General features: G+C 38.3%; 1 protein-coding gene across 1 annotated transcript in view; it reads right to left on the reverse strand.

Moving 5' to 3' along the window:
- The window catches only part of smad3a (SMAD family member 3a), a 44,895-nt gene that overhangs the window by 14,658 nt on the left and 8,920 nt on the right, over positions 1-21,317 (reverse strand). Inside the window, exons 2-3 of the mRNA XM_055204416.2 lie at positions 7,904-8,097; positions 1,661-1,795 (exon numbers count right to left, since the gene is read on the reverse strand). Coding sequence (XP_055060391.1) covers positions 1,661-1,795; positions 7,904-8,097 — 329 coding nt within the window. The remainder of the gene's footprint in view (positions 1-1,660; positions 1,796-7,903; positions 8,098-21,317) is intronic.

Here is a 21,317-nt window from a genome sequence, read left to right on the forward strand (position 1 = left end):
CTTACATCTTTTGAAATGGTCTATATACTATATATATTTTCATTATTTTTTAACACATCTATAGTTATGCGCTGGCATAGAGTTAGACCCTTTTGACTCCACACAGAAACAGCAACGCGTTCGGCATGACATAAGGAACATCCTGAATCAGTTTTTTCGCTCTTCTTTATTCTTTTTTTATGTATTATAGAAGTATCGGATCGGGACCCGGTATTGGCAGGCACTCAAAATCAAATGACTCGGACTCGAGGGCAAACAAACTTGATCGGGACATCCCTAGTATAAACAGTAAACATGATTTCACATCATCCTGTAAACCCCAGGTGGTCTTTATAGATGAATGAAAAGTTCGTGGACTGCTTAAAAATACTTAAAAAATAGCTATTTTAATATTAATTGATGGTCTGGTACACTTTCTATGTCGGTTGGTACAACCAATGTAAAACTAGAAAAAATGCTATTTTATCAAACATTGTATTTAAAAGTATTTTTATGAATTTGATATAACAGACAAAAGCATAGACCAGCATCCAAGTAATATAATAATAATAATTATAATAATAATTTGTTACATTTATATAGTGCTTTTCTGCAGCACTCAAACGCTTTACAAATGAATGGGGGAATCTCCTCAACCACCACCAATGTGCAGCATCCACCTGGATCATGCGACGGCAGCCATATTGCGCCAGAATGCCCACCACACACCAGCTTATTAGTGGAGAGGAGACAGAGTGATATCGCCAATTAGTATGAAGTCTGCTAAATGTAAACACGATGCTAAGGTCCGGAGGTGCAACCAGAAAATCAAAAGGTGCAACTGCTATGAATGCCCCTAAGAAATAACAAACTATTTTCAGGATTATAATTTGAAATGTCACTATCAAATAAACAAACAATCAGCATGACATATGGAGCGCAAACTTTTCTGGCAAAAAGACAGGAGGGGTGTTTCCATTATCCTTTAAATTGCGCAAATTGACATTGCGGATTAAAATCGAATTAAAATAATGGAAACGCAGCTAATGACTGGTTGTATCACCTGACATTTTTTGAATGGGGATATCAAAAATATTGTGAATAAAAATCATTAAAATGTACTGAAATGTTGTTCAAGCATTACATCCATTTCTTTAAAAATAATTTTTAAGAGCTTGTTTTGTCATTGATCCATATATATTTTGAATGAATTGTAAGACTTTTGGAGGAGTCTTTCAAATGAAGATCATGTCGAGCTGTATCTTCACTGCGCTTTTGGAGGCCAGTGAACTGGACAGTACTCAATGTGTATGTTTATGGTTTACTCAGCTCCACCCATATCCTGCCAGCTGAGAAATCCTCCCACTGCCCACTAGACCACGGCAACTGCAGCTACAGACTAAACTTGTTCTATTAGGCTTGGAAAACATTCACAAAAACCTTACACCTGTGTTCTTGCCACTTTGTGGCAACTAATGACGACATTAGGTTTGTGTTCAAAAGCCTCTTGACGTTATTTAGCTTCCATTTCTCCCTTTTCACAGGGGGATCTGATGTCGCTTTGCATTTTTAACCCTAACAACTTAAAGTCAAAGTGTCTAAAGTAGCATTCACACCGACACTGAATGATTTGCTGATTTATTTGTATTAAAAATCACTGTATTCAATGTTTGTCTTCTACCTGGTATGTAGTTGCTCTGGGGCTCAATGCCAGCAGGGAAGATGGTGTTTTCTGGGATGGAGTGACTGTAGTCATCCAGTGGAGGAAACTCAGCTGGGATTTCAGTGTGTCTTGGGACCAGAACTGGAGGAAGAACTATACAGAGAGAGAAACATAAAGACAGAAGATAAAGAAATATATACTTAAGCGACCAGACTCATATTTAAGACATTAACTAAATGCGCTGTGCTGTTCCATTAACATATATGCTAAATATGGTAAATAAAATTAGCATCAAATTCAACATACAGTACTGTGCAAAAGTCTTAGGCCACCATGTCACAATTAGATTTGTGCAATGTTATAGTGATCATATAGAATTGTTTCTCAGTCTCTTTAATAGAATACATCCAGAAAATAGAGGAAATGTGTATATAGTATTAAAAACTGTATACAAATGTCAAGTGTCAAACTGCAGGATCTCTTAAACCTAAATAAAATTAAATCCTATTTTTTTTACTTTATTCTGCTCAAAAACGCTCAAGATGTGTTTAGTCCCAAGTGAGGTCACACTAAACACCAACGATGCCTAAAGACATATTGGGCCCTATCTTGCACCCAGCGCAATTGACTTTGTCAGTGACGCATGTATCATTCGTATTTTGCACTGGCGCACAGCGGGTTTTTCCCTCCACAGATGCACAGCGGCAAACTAGAGAATGAACTTGCTCCCTGGGCGGTTCAGTGCAAAAAAGGAGGCGTGTTCCGGCACAAACCATCCCTGATGCTATTTTGCAGTTTCAAAAAACAACTGCGCCACTGACCAGAAAAAAGTCAGTGGCGCGTTGCGCGTTGTTCATTATGCTATTTTAAGGGCCATGCTTGACCATAATGTATAGCGTGCACAACGCGCACACACTTTGCTTATCTAATCTACACAGATGGAACAGTTATTTTTGCAAATCATAAATTGTTACAATAAAAAATATTAACACATGAGATAAGGGAAATCATTGTGGTGAGCATTGAGGTGATAGTTTTTATTTATTGTGTGGCTGCGATAAAAAATGATCATGCAAATAACGATTAAAATATTTTCATAAGTTTGTTGTGTGGCTGTATTACGTTTATTTTAGTGATGCACCGATGTATCGGCCGCCGATATTTGATGAATTTGAAACCATCGGCATATCAGTAATAGCACGAGAAAGGCCGATACCGATTGTTTTTTAATTAACCACATAAAGCCAATCAGTTGCATGTTGTTCAATTAAAATGATTTAATGTTCTGGTGTGCACTATACTTTAGCACCGACAGAAAACCTTTGTTGAGCTGGCTCAAATGTCTTGGACAATAAAAGAAACAGACTGCACTTTAGTGGGGGAAAAGAAGTCCAACTTTTTTTGAAGTTGCAATAGCACCGGCATTATTTATGTTTATTAAAGAAATCCATTATATGTAAAAAATGAGTTAATGTTGTTAATAAAAGAAACCACCTTTAAAGGTTGTCATGTTGTCGTCTTATATTTGTTTTAGCTTAATTTGTGCCTCTCTTATTATGTTGGTCAGTTGAATGTTAATTAGATCCAATCCATGTTCAGTAAAAATAATTTGATGCAGAAATAAACTAGCTAATAGACCAACTGTATAGTATTGTATTAGGGCTGGGTATTGTTAGGAATTTCACACTTCGATACGATTTCGATTCTTGAGGCTTTGATTCAATTCGATTCAATTCAATATTGATTTACTTCCTTCGATATCGATTCAATAATACGTAAATACACAAGCAATTAAGTACTTGAGTATATTTTTAAATAATGTATGTAGTATTACTAATGTTCAGAGGTGGAAAAAGTACTAAAATATTGTTCTCAAGTAAAAGTAAAGTTACTTTAATAATATTTTACTTAAGTAAAAGTAAAGTTACTGGTCTAAAAATTTACTCAAGTAAAAGTAAAACATTTTAACTTTACTCAGAGTAAAAGTTACTTTTTTTTACAGCGGGAAGAGGTGGAGGATTTTAGTATAGTTCAAAAACGACAAGAGAATTAAAATCTCAAACTAGTTATTTTTAATTGTAGGAACATCTTTACAATTAAAGTGCAATAACAAAAAGTTAATAAAATAAAAAGCTTTTTTAAACTAAGAAACATTTATGGAATTATTTAATGATTTTTACATGTGATTTATGCACTTTTGAAGGTGGTCAGCAACTTGAAAATACAATCACTATAGTAAGGTTGTAATTGATGTATTGCTGGTAACATACATTATTTTATTAAACTATATATCTAGTTTAAATGAGCATTTAATGAGATGAGTGCCATGTCATACTTTTGACACGTTTATAAGCTTCTAGCTTCCCTGACCTGGGTACCTGATGTCAGACCTTTATTCTCTCTCTCTCTCTCTCTCTCTCTCTCTCTCTCTCTCTCTCTCTCATGTCTAATGACCTGTGCATTCACGAGGACGCGAAGCTGCTAGACTGCGGAGGATAATGCGCATTGTATTAAAAACGCGTCGTGCAAATGAGCGGTAAAACCCGGTCTGCAATTTTGTACTCAAGAGCATGAATCCTACCTTTCATAGGAATGAAACACTCGCTTCGCGTCAGTGGAGAAAGTGGTCGCTTATATATGGGGGGTTTCTTTCATAAGATTTGAACTGAGGCGGGTCATTAGCGCGCGCCTGTCTCGTCCGTCTCCATGGTTCTTTGTGCGCGTTCTCCTGCCCATCAATCATCCGTTGCGTGTCTTTATCACGTTGCTTTTTTTTATTTACTCAGTAACGGATATGATTTAAAATGTAGCGAAGTACAATACTTCAAACAAAACATACTTAAGTAAAAGTACAGATTTTTAAAAACTATTCAAAAAAAGTAAAAGTACACAAAAAACTACTCATTTACAGTAACGTGAGTAAATGTAATTCGTTACTTTTCACCTCTGCTAATGTTTGATCACGTTGATTGTACAGGCTTGAAAGAAGTGCTGCTGTTTGCCATCTTTAGCCGTTTCTCAATATGCGTTCTTGTCTGTACTTGCGTTCTTGTGGACTTGTGAAACGTCATCAGTCGCGGCCCAAGTACTGTTCCAATTCAAAGTTCGCATCAAGCCCAAGTTCACATAAAATCCCCGGATGTGTTCTTGATCCGCCCATTTTATCGAGGATGCATCAGAGGAGACTTGTGTGGACTTATGAGGGCGAAGTTTCCCAGAATGCATTTCGCGTCAGGAGTTCGTTCTTCCGAGTCTGAACTTGCAAGTTCGAACTACGAAGGATACAAGTCCGAGTTTGGCGTACTTAGTATTGAGAAACGGCTTTTGATCTTTCTGTTTTGATATAGCGCGTCTTGTACAACGCTGAACGCTCTCACTAGAGTGTTGCCCACAGCGCCGCCACTGGCCGGGGGGCTGAATCAATTCATAGGATTTGATGAATCGATATTGAATTGAGAGACAAATAATTGCAATGCATTGATGAATCGATATTTTTACCCAGCCCTATATTGTATACAAGTGTTTAAAGGGATAGTTCGGCCAAAAACGATATTAAACCCATGATTTACTCACCCCCAAGCTGTCCGAGTTACATATGTCCATCGTTTTTCAGACAAACACATTTTCGGATATTTTAGAAAATATTTTAGATATTTCTGTTCATTAAATGTAATGTTGCGGGGTCCAGGAATAGTCCACGACCTTCAAGTCCAAAAAAGTGCGTCCATCCTTCACAAATTAAATCCAAACGGCTCCAGGATGATAAACAAAGGTCTTCTGTGGGTAATCCGTGAGGTGTTGTTGTAGAAATATCCATATTTAAAATGTTATTAACTTTATAAACTAGCTTCCGGTAGCGCCGCCATTTTGGAGTGATGCGCATTCAGGATGAGAGCTTACGCAGCGTACAGAGTTTCTCTGCTGCTGCTCGGTGCCCCCGCCCTCCGAATTTGTCATACGTCACTAAGAAAAGTGCGTACACTACGCTAATCCTCTCTCCTGAGTCTAAGATGGCGGCGCTACCGGAAGCTAGTTTATAAAGTTAATAACATTTTAAATATGGATATTTCTACAACAACACCACACGGATTACCCACAGAAGACCTTTGTTTATCATCCTGGAGCCGTTTGGATTTAATTTGTGAAGGATGGACGTACTTTTTTGGACTTGAAGGTCGTGGACTATTCCTGGACCCCGCAACATTACATTTAATGAACAGAAATATCTAAAATATTTTCTAAAATATCCGAAAATGTGTTTGTCTGAAAAACGATGGACATATGCAACTCGGACAGCTTGGGGGTGAGTAAATCATGGGTTTAATATCGTTTTTGGCCGAACTATCCCTTTAATATCGGTATCGGTATCGTAGGGCCCTATAATTTCCGCGATCACGGAATCGCGGACGGAATCTCGGAATTGGCTAATTAACACGGAATCTAGTATTAACGCGGAATTTTGCGGAATTTTACATATTTTGAATAAAATTATGTTTTTGTGTGGGAGACGAACCTATGTCTGGGGGAAATGCAGACCGGGGGAAGTAAATCTTGGCGACCCGCCCCCTCCCGTCGTTTTAGACACCCTCCAAAACACTGAAACCATGGCGAAGCGGCTCTCCACGACTCTGCTCTCGTCAACGAAAAAATTAAGAAATTCGACGCTAAGCACTTAGTTCCGAGCAGGTCTCACATGACTTTTATGTGACCGGAGAACTGTTATTTTGGAAGTTTTGTCAACACTCTGTTCACGGTGAGCGCAAAGATACATGCACTCTCTCATCCACGTCTGTCTCACTGTACCTCTCTCACGTGAACGCGCTCACGCATCTGTCCGAAGTGCGAACACAAATCCTCATGTATTTCTTCAGTTTTATGCATTTCAAGCGAGCTGAGGCAAACTATCCCTCGCATTAAAATATAATCATCTGCATCATGGCGCCGCTCTCTGTCTCTCTTTCGCTTGCACGTGCAAAGAGCTGCGCGCTCATGCTGTCCTAAGTCATATCAGTAATCCTGTGTATGTTTGTAAAGTTATATGCATTTCAAGCGATCGTGTATAAAATATGGATCGCGTTCCGCTGGATTGATGTGTTTAAGGCACTTCTGAAGGCACTACTGCTTTGACACCTTGTTGTAGCCTCCTGCAACAACACTAAACAATGCATTGAATTGAGTTGTGTGTATGTGCATGTGTAAATGCATCTTTTATAGTCATTAAGTAATCCTGTTATCCAGTTTTTCCCCAAATCATTTACATTTTAATCATTAACATTAAAGGCACACTCTTTTTATGACTAAAATAAAAGTAAAGGGTAAAAAATATAATTGCCAAAAATTAAAACGGATAAAACGGAATTTGCAAAAATTAAAACGGAGAAAACGGAATTTGGGAAAAAATAAAACGGAATTTGGGAAAAAATAAAACGGATTTTATAGGGCCCTAGTATCGTCCAGAAGTTGTCTGTTTAAATCGGTATCGGCATCGGCCCAAAATAATCCTATCGGTGCATCCCTAGTTTATTTTATGTAAATAATAATTTAAATGTTTTCATAAGAAACCTTAATGTATGTGAACTTGATTTGTACTTTGGGGTTGGACGTTGCGTTTCTCTGCTTTCAGTGGTGAGGGTGATTTGGGCGGGTTTTTCCCATCAGCATACAAAACAACTTCTCTTTGAGTCTTTGACTGCTCTTTGAAGAACGTCGGTCTCCTTGGCTGTTAACCGCTTCTGGCGTGCGCCTGGTAAATCCGTCATAATAATAGAAACCCGCCATGGAACTTGCGCACTTGCGTTTAAAGTGAATGTTGGATGACGTTCTGATTGGTTTATTTGACGTTACGCCCAAACCACACTTATGAATAATGAACCTACTTCAGACCAACCCCTTATTGATTTGCGCCTGGCACAAGAGTTATTTCTCCCGCCGGGAAAATAGCAACAGCGCCCAAGATCCGCCCACAAAGTCACTTGCGCTTTGCGCTTCGCACTTGCGTTTCAAATCGTTAAAATAGGGCCCTTAGTCTTGAAAATTTATTTTTTTATTTTTGTGTACATATTTCATGTATTTTCTGTTTGTATCTTAATAAAATAGATTGAAAAATGAATATGGATGGACCTTAAAACTTCTAAAACAAGTCTGGTGGTGGTGGTCTAAGACTTTTGCACAGTACTGTATATGGGCTATGTTGTTGTTAATGCAATTGCGTTTCATATTTTTCTGAATGCCTAATGTTAACATTTTAGCAGTGTGCGTTACCTGGCGTCTCGACACGCTGGTAGTGGTAGGGATTGACGCACACCTCGTCCTTTTTCATGTGGAAGGCAAATTCACAGAGTTCAATGGCTCGGAGCTCATGGTGAGATTGTAGATCAGGCCAGCGCCATAGACGACAATAGATCACATGAGGAAGTCCCTTCCTATGTGATACCTGCAACCGACCATCCAGTGACCTTGAAGAAGAAGAAAAAACGCACATTATACATCAAATGTAGGCATGGTCACTTTCATCATACTGCTGAAATATTATAATGAATTACAGTAAGAAACATTGCGAAAGTGGCTGCAATACAAACACTCAAGGCTCAGAGGAAAAGTGATAAGAAATGATGCGATACCACAAATGAAGGAAAAGTGGCTCAATTTCCTGTTAATGTGGTGCTTTCGGTTACACACCACACGTGATCTGAATGAAGACAAGAAAGAGGAAGTTCCAAAAAAGAAGTTTCAAAACATTGTGGTGTGTGTGTGCATGTGTGTGTCTGTGTGTGTGCGTGTTTGTGTGTGTGTGTGTGTGAGGTCAGTGCTCTAGTTTAACATTGATCAACAGTTGTACTAACTCCATCTCATAAATCTATAGGAAAGCAACAGGAGAATCCTAACAAAACTGTATAGTTAATGTGTGCAGGCCGTGTAAATGGCAAAAGCCTATCGAGTGTAAAGCAAGAACACCTTCATCCCATCCTCCCCTATTTCATGCACAGAGCCCAGCCCAGAAAGCGGCACAGGTCAGGTTGATCTGCCCGAGGCCTCTGCAGCTCACCCTGAAGCTAAACATGCTTTTAATATTTCATAGCAGAGCTTTTGCTTCACAGGCTGATTTGAGAGGAAAAACATCATGTAAAATGCAGACGCCCCGTGGAGACAGCGTGTTTCTGTGTGTGCTGTAGCAAATAAAGTCACGGAAAGAGAAAGAATAAAAGTTTATATTTAAGTGTATATAGGCACATGAGATATGTTAGTAATGTGAGGTCACACTGAATGAGCAGAGATGAGCTATGAACACATTCACTTCCTTTAGTTCACACTTACTTTACACGCCTGTTCAGAGAAAAAGAAAGGAGATGAACTGAGAGAAATGACTAAATCCTTACTCAAATGTTTTCGATAGCAAATGAAATATCACAGCTTAAACTTGCACAGTCAAGTGAACGCATACTCGCATAGGTGAATCTAAACTAAGTTATGGGCTAGTCAGAATGTGCAACTTGTGGTGTCAATACACTTTTTTGGTAACCGTAATAGTAACACTACTTGTAATGCAGTATCCTAAACAGCCTAAAACACAAAACATTACTAACAGTCTTTAAAGCATTACAAATTTACAACACAATTACTGTCACCATACTCATTACAATTATGAATTAACAACACAATTACTTTAAAATTGTCACCAAAGTTATTACTGTTATTTTAGGTTTTCTCAAGGGAAGCTTTTTCTTGAAGCTAAATATATCAGTTTGGTCTGTTACAGTATAACACTTTTTTTTTACTTGAAAACTTGCTGAAGTTAATGAATTTAAATATATGTTATTAAAAATAAATATATGTCAACATTAACTAGGCCAGTGGTTCTCAAACTTTTTCAGCGTGTGGCCCCCTTTGTGTATGGTGCATTCCTTCGCGGCCCCCCCAAAGAAAATTTATGACAAAAACAGTTCTAAAACTTCACATTTTAATTAAACAAAACATAAAATTATACAAAGTAGTGCTGCCTTATTTTTTTTTAGGTTTAATTTCACAGAATTCATGATAAATTAATGTATTTTATAAAAATAACATAAAACTGGGGCCCCCCTGGCACCATATCGTGGCCCCCCTGGGGGCCCCGGACACCAGTTTGAGAACCACTGAACTAGGCTATATTTTAAAAGACACAAACTATGAATAAAATAAACAACTGCACAAATAAAAAAAAAAGCATTCCAATGGGCATTGTTTGTTTACCCGCTTCACATAATTTTTTGTGCGTGTCTACTGCGGGAAATTTTCCGTCAGACTTTCCTTTGGATGGTCCCATGTGGAAAAGTGAAAAAAACAATCATGTGTTCGAATAATGCGGGCAACGGCACAAAGAACAACCACGCGGTGAACTTCTCATGAGGCGTGTTATTTACCCACTCACACAAAGATGACTGTTCAAGTCTGCAGACACAATCGAGATCACAATCATATCAAAACACATATTCACGCTAACCCCATATGGTACACCTACACCGTTTACATTCACAGGCATTTGAGCGACTAAAACATTTTCATGATGACTATCAGTGTAGTGGATTCCTATATGGTCAAGATCAGAACCTCGTAGATTTGAATACACAGACGCGCTAAAACATGGCTGTACAGTAAGATCACAGCATTTTACAGACCTCCATTATACATAACTGGTACACTGTGAGTTTTGAAATATGCAATAGCAATCCCAAGGCTGATGGGAGTGGGAAGGTGGACACCAGGTCAGCAAAGCCCTCCAGTCTTTTGAAGAATCCAGGCTACAGATAGCATTCATTGCACTCTCCTTTTCATCCACAACAGCCATTACACAAAAAGCAGAGATATGAAATTACAGAAAGAGGTGAGATCTATTTTTTCAGACTTACAAAACATCTGGCCACACATAAAGATGTATGAATTTCAATGCATATTAGATATCACACTATCAAAGCCAGTGGCATATTTAGAAAATTCAAATGATAATATTACTTAATATTATATTAATATTAATATAAATAGGTAGCGCAAGTGGTGCGACAAGCTCTTCTTTTTCTTGCTGCATCTGCGCTGCAGCGAGTTGAAAGTTTTTCAACTTTTCAAAATGCTGCATCTGCATTGTAGGTCATTTGACAAGAACCAACCATTCAGCATCACCCTTCATCAACACTGTATCATGTAAACATTGTATCACTGCTTATCAACTCAAGATGGAGGAAGCTGAAATTAGCTGTATGAGAATACACAGAGCTGTACTGTATGATCTGCCAAGCGGCTATTATTTTGACACAAATAGAAAAAAAACATGCATAGAGACGCATTACTACATCTTTGGAGAGTGTAGCTCATGGTTTCTTAGCAACAGCATGAGCGCAAGCGCCCGAGTGTTTTAGAAAGAAGGAAAGCAGCGGTTTTAGTACCGAAATGTGAACAGCCACCAATGAAGATCTCCTCTTTAAGCTTATTGAGGTGTCCTGGCAGTATAACAAACAGTTAAAGTTCATCACATTAACTATAGATTAGACATATTAGTTTACAACTTTTTACATTTTAAATTGTTATGACTCTTTTTGTTGCCTGCGGTCTACTAATAATGTGAGGTGTCAAAATGCCTTTTATGAAAAATTTCCACTGACCCTGGCTGTTTTATTGTAGCTCTGTCTGTAATAATAATCTGCAAATGACCTCTTCACACATGAAATGAGTAACAGACGTTTGCTGTAGGTCTCCGTCAGGTTCAGTATACAGTAGTTTGCGTTGAGCGATCAGTCAACAACAGCCTCTTTTCACAGCCTGCATTACATTGTGACAGGTTCACAAAACAATCCCTGTTGAAATGTGACGCATAAACTGTGAAGCTCAGACTGGAAATATCAGGGTCCTTGTAAAAAAAAAAACATCAGCCACTTGCTTTAACTCATTCCCAGCCATCTTTTATTAAAGTTGCCCGCCAGCAACAAGTTTCACGATATGCCTTCCAGGAAAATTTTCTTCTATAAATATATACGGTTTCAGCAGCAACACAAACGGCTTTGAATGCATGAATGTGTGAATGCTAGAATGCGTGTATATTTTTTTCATACAGTAAAGACTGTGAAGTGTTTCATTTTCAATACTTTTAACAGACATAAGCCTTTTTAAATGTATATTAAATTTTTCTTTGAAGAAGAAATATTTGTTGTGCGAATTTATTTGATTCTCTATTAAAACAATAATATACCTAATTACTGCAAGTAATATAACAAAGGCAACAACTGTGGTATTACTTTATCTAGAAAAAATGTTAACAGTTACAGTCATCAAAGAGCTTGCATATCAGTTCGGTTCGACCCCCATGGTGCAATCAACTCAAGAAGAGTGCGCCTGATGCTAAAATAAATCCCACCAGTTATCTTGATTGAGAAATAAATTTTTGGTTTCTACACAGACAGCATGATGTTGGATTTAACAGTAGTGCAGTAAGGTATAGCCTTCATTTACAATGTAAAGTTTAATTTACTAAGTACAGGTATATCAAATGGCCAATTTATGTAATGTAATGAATTCACATGTTCCCCAGTTTGCATAGGATATCATTTTTATATGTCTTTAATTAATTATATCTTATATTATTGTATCACTACATTAGAAATGTGTAAGATGATTTTGCATTTACATAAAATAAAGAGAACTGCAATTAAAACCAGTATTTTTGCTTCTTAACATCTCACTGTTCCTGTTACCCAAGCATAGAATAATTAAAAAACACTTTAAAGGTGCAATTTGTAAGATATTTGCAGTAAAATCTCCAAAAACCACTAGGCCAGTGTTATATATTTTGTCCAGCTGATTACTATCAATATCTGTAATGTTTTCAACTACTTGTAAATCGTGAGAAAATTTCCATTCAAAACATTGACACGGGGCAGTGCAGTCTCCTGTCAATGACGTTAATATCCATGTGACCCTTTGTCACCGCCTTTACTGACGTAACCCACATGACAACACTGGTCGAGCTCGAAAAAATAAAATGGCGGCCAAGGAAGCGACTGGAGCACAAATTTAGTGTAAATAAACGTATATTTTCACATTTTACACATTTTAATTGCATTTCTAGCGAGAAATTAGTATTGTAGTTTTCAAATATGTGATTAGTTATCACAAAGGCGATCTCTGTTTATATTTCAAACACGCTGCCTTTGAAGTGCATCGGAAAGCCTTTCTCTGAGCGGCCTTCAGGCCTCCGAGGCCGAAGTCATTTCCTCAGGAGGCAGCGAGGCAACAAGTCCTCACAGTCCTCACTGCCTTGAGTTTTCGGACGCAGCCAGTGTCGTGGACAATGCGGAACTATGCGCTTGCTTATGTACTTATGGATAACTCTTTACCGTCTGCCGCTGGTTGTGTCAGCTCCTGTTAGCGTACGGGCCAACCAAATGACCCAGGAAGAGTTTGGAACAAAACGAGAGAGGATCGATTTGTTGTTGCATTATTTGGATGGAGAGAGCTTCACGACAACATTTAACTAGACCGAGAATCTGATCCTGCTTGTGTTTTACGCGATGGGCGAGTTGTTTTGATTCGTAACATTTCAAAAAACGTATGCTATTATATTGATCACAACATTACTGTAATCAGCGCGTCTTCCCGCGGACGATATGCACATCAAAGGTATTGTGAGATTCTGATCCTGCTTGTGTTTTACGCGATGGGTGAGTTGTTTTGATTCGTAACCCTTCAAAAAACGTATGCTATTATATTGATCACAACATTAGTGTGTAGATTGTAATCAGCGCGTCTTCCCGTGGACGATATGCACATCAAAGGTATTATAAATGGTCATTTTAAGACACTTCACAATAGGATTTGTACTCTCAATACATTATGTGAAAAATCATTGTAGATTGTAAGTTGAAAACTTAATTCTGTGCTGTGTTAACCATCGAATTTGGACTAATACTGTAATATCTATGACTGAAAATTTCGTTTTGAACATCACATATAAACTTACATAATGAAATAAACGATGTCATCAAACGCAACATTTATAAGACTTGATTACCTTATCCATCAACGTGATTTCTCGTTCTCGTCTGATTGATGGCCATCAGCGGTTGAGTTAAAGACTACAAATCCCATAATTACACGCTGCTTCAGAGCGTCAGTAAACAACATCATTGTTGTTGTTTGGCTCGGGCGCCATCCATTGGCGAAAATAATACAAACTGTATCTTTAATAGGCAAGGGCATCAGAACTGAAACCGAACCGAAAACCGTGGACAAGAACCGAAAATTGTATTGAACCGTGAACTAAGTGTATTGTTGCATCACTAGTATCTATTAACTAGGCACATAATACAAAAACATGGATAAATTAATTGAATCGTAATCCCATCAAAGAAGCATTTTATGTATCGGCAAAAATCGCATCGCTGGTGAAGAAAATCGATTTTGTAATGAATCATAATGAACTGTCTGATTTACACCCCTATATCAATTAGGGATGGGGCCGATCCGATCCAGTATCGGGACCAATACCTGCGTAATTCACGTATCGGATTTTCCGATCCAACATGCTTAGATATCCGATATCCGAGCTGTCTGCGCTTTAACGTTGTCTGCTGAAATGACTCCGAAAGTGATTCCCGCCGGCAGGCTGCAAACTGTGGAATGGATTTCCTGAACGGAGGCGCGGCTCAACGAGACACAGTTATGAGACACGCCCCCACGCAGGAAATCCATTCCGCAGTTTGCAGCCAGCTGGATAGCGCTGACTGAGGCTAGACAACATGTCCGCTGTGTGGAAATTCTTTACCTTGGAAACACCGCAAAGCAAGACGGCAAAGCCGTTATTCAGAGAGGCGGAAACTCCCTCGCGTCGTACAACACAACAAACGCAATCAAACATTTAAAAAAACACCATGTTAAAGAGCACGAGGATTTTTTTTTAGCCAGTGGGCAGAAAGACAACGGGAACCGTCAAGAATCACTTCTGGAGTCATTTCAGAAGCAAGGTAAACTCCCGGCAGACAGTGTAAAGGCTAAAGGGATTACCGAGAAGTTGCTCAAATTCATCGTACTCGATGACCAGCCATTATCAGTGGTGGAAAACGCTGGATTCCGTAGCCTGATAGAACACTTGCAGCCACGGTATAATCTACCATCCAGGAGATATTTATCAGACACTGCGCTACCTGAACTATACAGCCGAGTGTCAACCAAGTTAGCTGAGAAGTTAAAAGGAGTTCCAGCCCTGAGCTTTACTTCAGATATTTTGACATCAAATTTGTTGATGTGTGTACTTGATTTTTACTGTTCAGATGCACATCGTTTTATTAATAGTGTAAGATGTTTACACTTGCACTTTTCAATCCTAAATGTTCAAGACGAAAGTATTTGTAATTTATGAAATGTAATAAATATTGACAATCAATTTGAAACCCTTACAGTTGCATATTTGTTTTCAGAATGGGATTTTTCCTGTTAACAGGATTCCCTGTTTTTCTGACTTCCTTTTCTGACCTTAAATTTACCTCAAGTTGCCTTTTGGGACATACATGCATGCATACATACACATACATATCATACTTGCCTGTTGAGAGGAGTTTATTTCAGTATCATATAAAATCAACAATAATGATAATATTAAATGCAGCAAATACAGCGCTGATATCGGAATAGTATCGGTATCGGACGATATCCTAATTCAGGTATCAGAATCGGATCGGAAGTGAAAAAATGTGGATTGGTGCATCCCTAATATCAAGCCAAATAAACAAGTAGATTATGCATTTATTTAAGTATATGAAAAAACGATACTGAGCTATTGTTGCCGTTTAAAATCTCCCCCTGTCTTTAGGAAACCAAAACATTTGTTATTTTTGACGAGGTATTGGTTGCAAAGTTCATGTTAGCCACTAGTCAGACCATTCAGGGCTCCAGACTAACTTTTTTCACTAGGAGCAAAGTGGCCCCCAAGTGAAAATTTTAGGGGCGCAACCAGAAAATTTAGGGGCACACACCGTAAATCAACATGTTGACCAAATATTCACATTTCTACTAATTTCCACTGTATTACTAATAAATACTTTAATGATAAATGCAGAAAGTACAATGTGCTGTTTTCAAATTTAGTGTCACATCACAAAAAAAGGTCACATTTACTGGTCGCACATGTGCAAATGGATGTAAAATTCAGTGGCACACTCTCAAATTTTGGTGGCAGTCTGGAGCCCTGCCATTAAACCAATAGAAACAGAAGAAAAGTTCCGACCAGACGCGAGAAGTTTTGCTACATATGATATAAAAAATTGCCAAAAGTTTAAACCTCTCTGAAAAAACAGGTAACCACTGACTAGACACACATCATTTGCCTTATTCACACTCATTCTAAACTGAAATGAAATAAATGACAGGAAACTTCAATTAATTAAGATCAGTGAGAAATGACAAAGTCTGTAAAGAGATCAGTCCTTGGGGTCTGGCCTTCGTTAAATGCATTAGTCTAAAAGTATTGTATTCACTGTCAGCTCTTCAGTTATCTATTACATTCCACTGCTCAATGGAAAGTGTTTGCTGCCACACGGGCAAAATTATGTGAAAAGGAAGTAATGAATAAGTATTGATTGAGCTGGAGAGGGCAAATTAGGTCAGACAGACAGACAGACAGAACTAACAGAAATGTGCATATCACACACCCAGTCTGGACTAGCCAGCTCTCCCCCAATCCACATGCCGGCTGTCACTTGAGTAGAGAGAGGGGTGAGCAGGGACTGGCAGGGGGTTAGGAACAGAAAGAGAGCAGAGGGGGTGAAATAGACCAATGGAGGGGTCTGACACAGACTGAGCCATGCTGGACTGAATTAATCTGGAGGGTGAACAACAACACAGACGCTTGTGAATCAGTTCAGGCATTCTTGACTTGACCATAACACTCACACACCCTTCCAAGAGCATAATCATACTCAACTTCCTGCTAATAAACAACAATCCAGCATCAGGTTTATTGTTAGGATCATTACACACAACTCCACATTGATTTTACAAAGTTTTGCTTGCACATGACAAAGCTAAACTACAGCTTTTCTGCATATTTTAAATTTGACAGTGCTATACTCAAAATGATGTATGTGTTTAGCGGACAAGGCAAACGTCAATGCAAAGAAAACTTTTTTCAAACCTGCTGAACCGGTGTGAATCTGCAAGTTCAAACTTTTTGGGCGAGTTTAACAAAAACTGCACTCAATGTTGCATGCAAATTTGATTCAGAGTGAGAGTAGAGGACAAAAGCAACTTTGACGTCAGCCTAGATCGTCTGTGGGACCACTGTGCACCCAGTCGAACATACGCCAACCCAGCCCCCACAGCCCCCCCTTTAAAATCACTTTAAGACCACGGCAATCCCCCTTCCCCCAGCCTAAACCCAGACGGCACACAGCAGCACAACAGACTTAATGTGATACGAGATTGTGCCGTGCAGTAATGATATAAAACTCGCTTTGGATAAATCTCCGCTAAATGAATAAAAGTAATGCATATGAAATGAAATGCATCTTATCATCACGGTTACTACTACTACTAAAGATAAAAGATTTTTGTAACTTTTTATGTCCAACAGTGGCCTGACTGGTCATAATATTTATAGCACAAAAACGTTAAAAGCATAAAATCTTATTGAAAAAAACATTACATATAATGTCCACTACAGAAAATCCAAATCATCAGGAAACTCTTATATATTTGTCCTGATTTCTAATTCAACTATGTACATGTACACTTATTCTGTCATAATACGAGTGTGAGCAAAAAAATCCATTAAGAAGGGCAAAGTCACACTATCCAAACCAAACACCGCCTGAGCAAGGTGACAGTCATTCAATATCATCCGACTATGAAAACCTTCTGATATGTGCAGCACAGTTACGCTAAATGAAGATAGACTAATCACTGTTTTAGGCCTGTAAAAAGGCTGTGTATCACCACGTCACAAACGACTCTAAATAAAAAGCCACAAACGTAAAGTGCATCTATTTCATTGCTAAAAAAACCCCAGTTTTTTTGTGTCTGTGTCTAGGGCTGTCGAGGTGAAGGAATTTCCCTTGCGGTGATTTTGTGTGGCTCACCAGCGCGGTATACGGTTTACCGCCTTCATTTACTAAAATAAAATTATATCCATTTAAATTTAAATCCAGAACAATGAGGTCAACTAATGTAGAAGAAGGGTAGGCTACATGTATTTCCCCTTATGTAAAAAAATTAACACAAGCTATACTACAGCTAAATATAATTTTGAGAAAACAAAAATAAATTGAAGAACATCATTTAAGCTTGTTAAGCGCAAATTAACAGAGCATCGGTCAATCCAGAACACAGCAGTGTCTTAAAGAAATTAAAATTAGCCAGTATTTGTGCACCTGTAAATGTACAAAACGAATGCAATACAGAAGGCAATGCATAATAATTTAGGGCATTTTTAATAATATATTAGTAGATTAATTAACGTGTATATAAAATGAAAACAAATGTATCATTATTTTGGCTAAATTAAGCTGCAGAGGTCATTTTTAGACACACAGATTTGTCATCATTTCAGAACAAGCTTAAATGCTATCTATAATAACTTACATTATATCCTGTGTCTTCCTTTGTCGAAAATATGTAGAAATATATGCGAGTAAAAAAGTAAAAAGCGGAAACGTTTAGCTCATGCGGAGCGAAGGAAAAGCTGTTAATAAAGCAGACTCTCCGTGTATAGAGAATTTGATGAAACAGTCGAGTCGGCAGATGATCATCAATGTTTAAAGGAACAGTATGTAAGAAATGTATATCAATGAATCATAAAATGGCCCTGATATGTCACTAAACATTAAGAAATCATTTTCATTTCAAATACTTATATCACTGACAACAATGGTCCGGCCAGGATATTGTCATTTAAAAAGTGGAGTTGCAGCCCTCAAATGATGTTTATGTTGTCATTTTGTGTATTGGCCACCAGTTGTGTGATTGCAGTACCAGTTTTAGCCACAAGTTTTGTGATTGCAGTACCAGTTTTGGCCACAATCCTACAAAATGTTTCACGCAGATACTGTTGACGAAAAACTTGCATATCTAAATGTCTAGGTGAAAGTCAAGTGTGCAGTCAGTTCACAAAAGCAACCGCGGCGCTGCAGATGCACAAAGAAAAAACCTATAAAAGGTCTTTTTTATGAGGTTTTAATGCCGGTAAGCAATCAGTTATATTTTGCCGCTATTTGTGTTGATCAGTTATATTAAAGTAATTTTAATCTTTAAAACTGCATCTAGAGGCAGACAACGCCAAAGTTATTCTGTCATCTCAGTTTTACTTTTTCACACATTCACTGTATGATTTAACGAAATATGAAGCATTACATTTTTAATTGAAATTTACGAAAAACAAATTGGCCTACTCTCTTAACTCTTGACAATCTATTTGGCCCTTATTACCGTAAAACTTCAAATAATAGCCGAGTCCCAAATAGACGCCTGTCTCTTTTAGACGCCTGGTGTGACGACAGGTTTGGGTAAATAAACGCCTGTCTCAAATAATGGCCTGGTCTGTTTTTTAGTTTCGGGTTGTATTTAATCTTATAAAACCCGTCAGATAGTCTGTTTAAGACAGTTCTATGGTGCAGATTGAACACGCTAAAGTTTTTTTTGCTTACCGGTAGATGTCACGTGACAGACGCAGTCGTTCCTTTACTCATCACTATGACAACACAACAAGCTTCGTCGCCAGGATTGAGGTGATGATGACAGTAGCGAAGTGGCAATCGGGAGAGTCAGGACTTTTCCTGGTGGGCCGGTAGTGTTTTGGGGCCGCTGATAATAGACGGGCTTTCAGTCTTTTGTCATGCATGCACTCCCGCCACACATTGTATTTCTCATGCGGAAACACTATTTATCATATTTAATATGCTGCAGCGCCTAAAATGTATCTGGCCGCACTGCTCTCTCTCTCTATCAAGCCCGTCTTCCCTAGAGTTCTAGTCGAGCGAGCCAATACAAAAAAAGAAAGAGGCTACACAATAGCCAATCAGAAAATAGCACTGTTGTATCTGGGTAAGATTTCACGCAACAACCAATAAAAAACATATCATTGTTTGCTTTATTTATACTGCCAATAATTTAAGACTGTTGTTATTACACAAACGAATTTGTTAAACACATTCAAATTAAAAATAAAACGTAATATGTGGTAACCTCCTGCTGTCATGCTGGAACAATTAAATTAAAAGCCTGTCTCTTATAGACGCCTGTCTCTTTTAGACGCCTGGTGTGATGATAGGTTTGGGAAAATAAAAGCCCGGGCTATTATTTGAAGTTTTACGGTATACATGTACTGTATGACGTGAAAAACAAGGCGGCATATAGTTTCATGAATTTAACGTGAAAGGCATGGTTGTTGCGGTTGCTTTTTTTCCATGCAGTTGGGCTTGTCAGTAGCGCGGTAATGCGGTTACCGCGACAGCCCTATCTGTGGCCCTGATTGGCCAGCTAATCTGTACCTTGTGATTGACCTGAATATCTCTGACGTCAGCCGGAAACGTGACGCTCCTTATCATGTTTGAAAGATTCGGTTGCTAACAGGAGTTAACTTACAGGCTGCGAGTCCGAAGCGGGAGGAATTATGATAATGTCGATCTTGTCTACATCACCAATCCCAGGAAGTAAACTGTTGCCTACAATTTGTGTGTTTGTTGTAGTCCAAGAAAAGAGATTTATGATGGAGACGATAACTTACTTTGGGGTTTGTACCTTTTGCATATCGTTAACATGTACTAATACACACTTACACACCAATAGAAATGTAAAAACGTGAATCGGACCATTGGTGCTCTTTAAATGACTAGATTCTTTCTAATCATTACCAAATTACTCACAAAGGTTTGAAACAAACTAAATACAGTGTGAGTGCAAGCTTGTGGGGAAGTGAGGAAGGAGGACAACTGCACTCGTGCACGGTTCAAGGCAAACGTGCCAAATGTGAGGACGCCTTAAACTGTATACCTCCTTGAAAGTCTTTGGTTTTCCTCTTTCTGGTAAAGTCATTAAGGCATTGCTTAAGTAAACAGAGCCCTACGGGGGTCTCATGTACAGGTGGTTGGATGTGGTTACAGGGGCCCGTTCACTGCAGGGAAGCAGAGGAGTACAATACTATAGCAGAAACACTACAACCGGTCCAAAATTAACACGAGCGGAATGCCAAATGTGACTAAAACCTGGGCTTGGCAGTTAAAGTGATTTTATTAGGAACTGCAAAATAATGCATGGTTTCAACTGCAATATAAAAACATTAGTCTACTCTTGTTAGCAACTTGAGATGTTTTGATTGGAAGCCAGGGATTTTTTTACGTCAGTCCTTAAATGGATAGTTCACACAAAAATGAAAATTCTGTCATCATTTACTCACTCTCAGATTGTTACAAACCTGTATAAATGTCTTTGTTTTGATAAACAAATGATGTAAATGATGATGACAGAGTTTTAATTTTTGACCCCTTTTAAGGAGTTGTCTAATACCATTTCATGCATTCTGACTTATTAATACTGTTAAAAAGTTGGATTCTCATGTTAAACATGGCAAAGTTTCAAATAACTTGTTGGGCGTATGAGTATTATTGTGCCGAACACACTCTGTCAGGGTTCATTTAAATTTTGGAATTGTTTTTCGACTCTGGCC

This window comes from Misgurnus anguillicaudatus, chromosome 21, assembly GCF_027580225.2.
Source record: "Misgurnus anguillicaudatus chromosome 21, ASM2758022v2, whole genome shotgun sequence".
Taxonomy (NCBI): domain Eukaryota; kingdom Metazoa; phylum Chordata; class Actinopteri; order Cypriniformes; family Cobitidae; genus Misgurnus; species Misgurnus anguillicaudatus.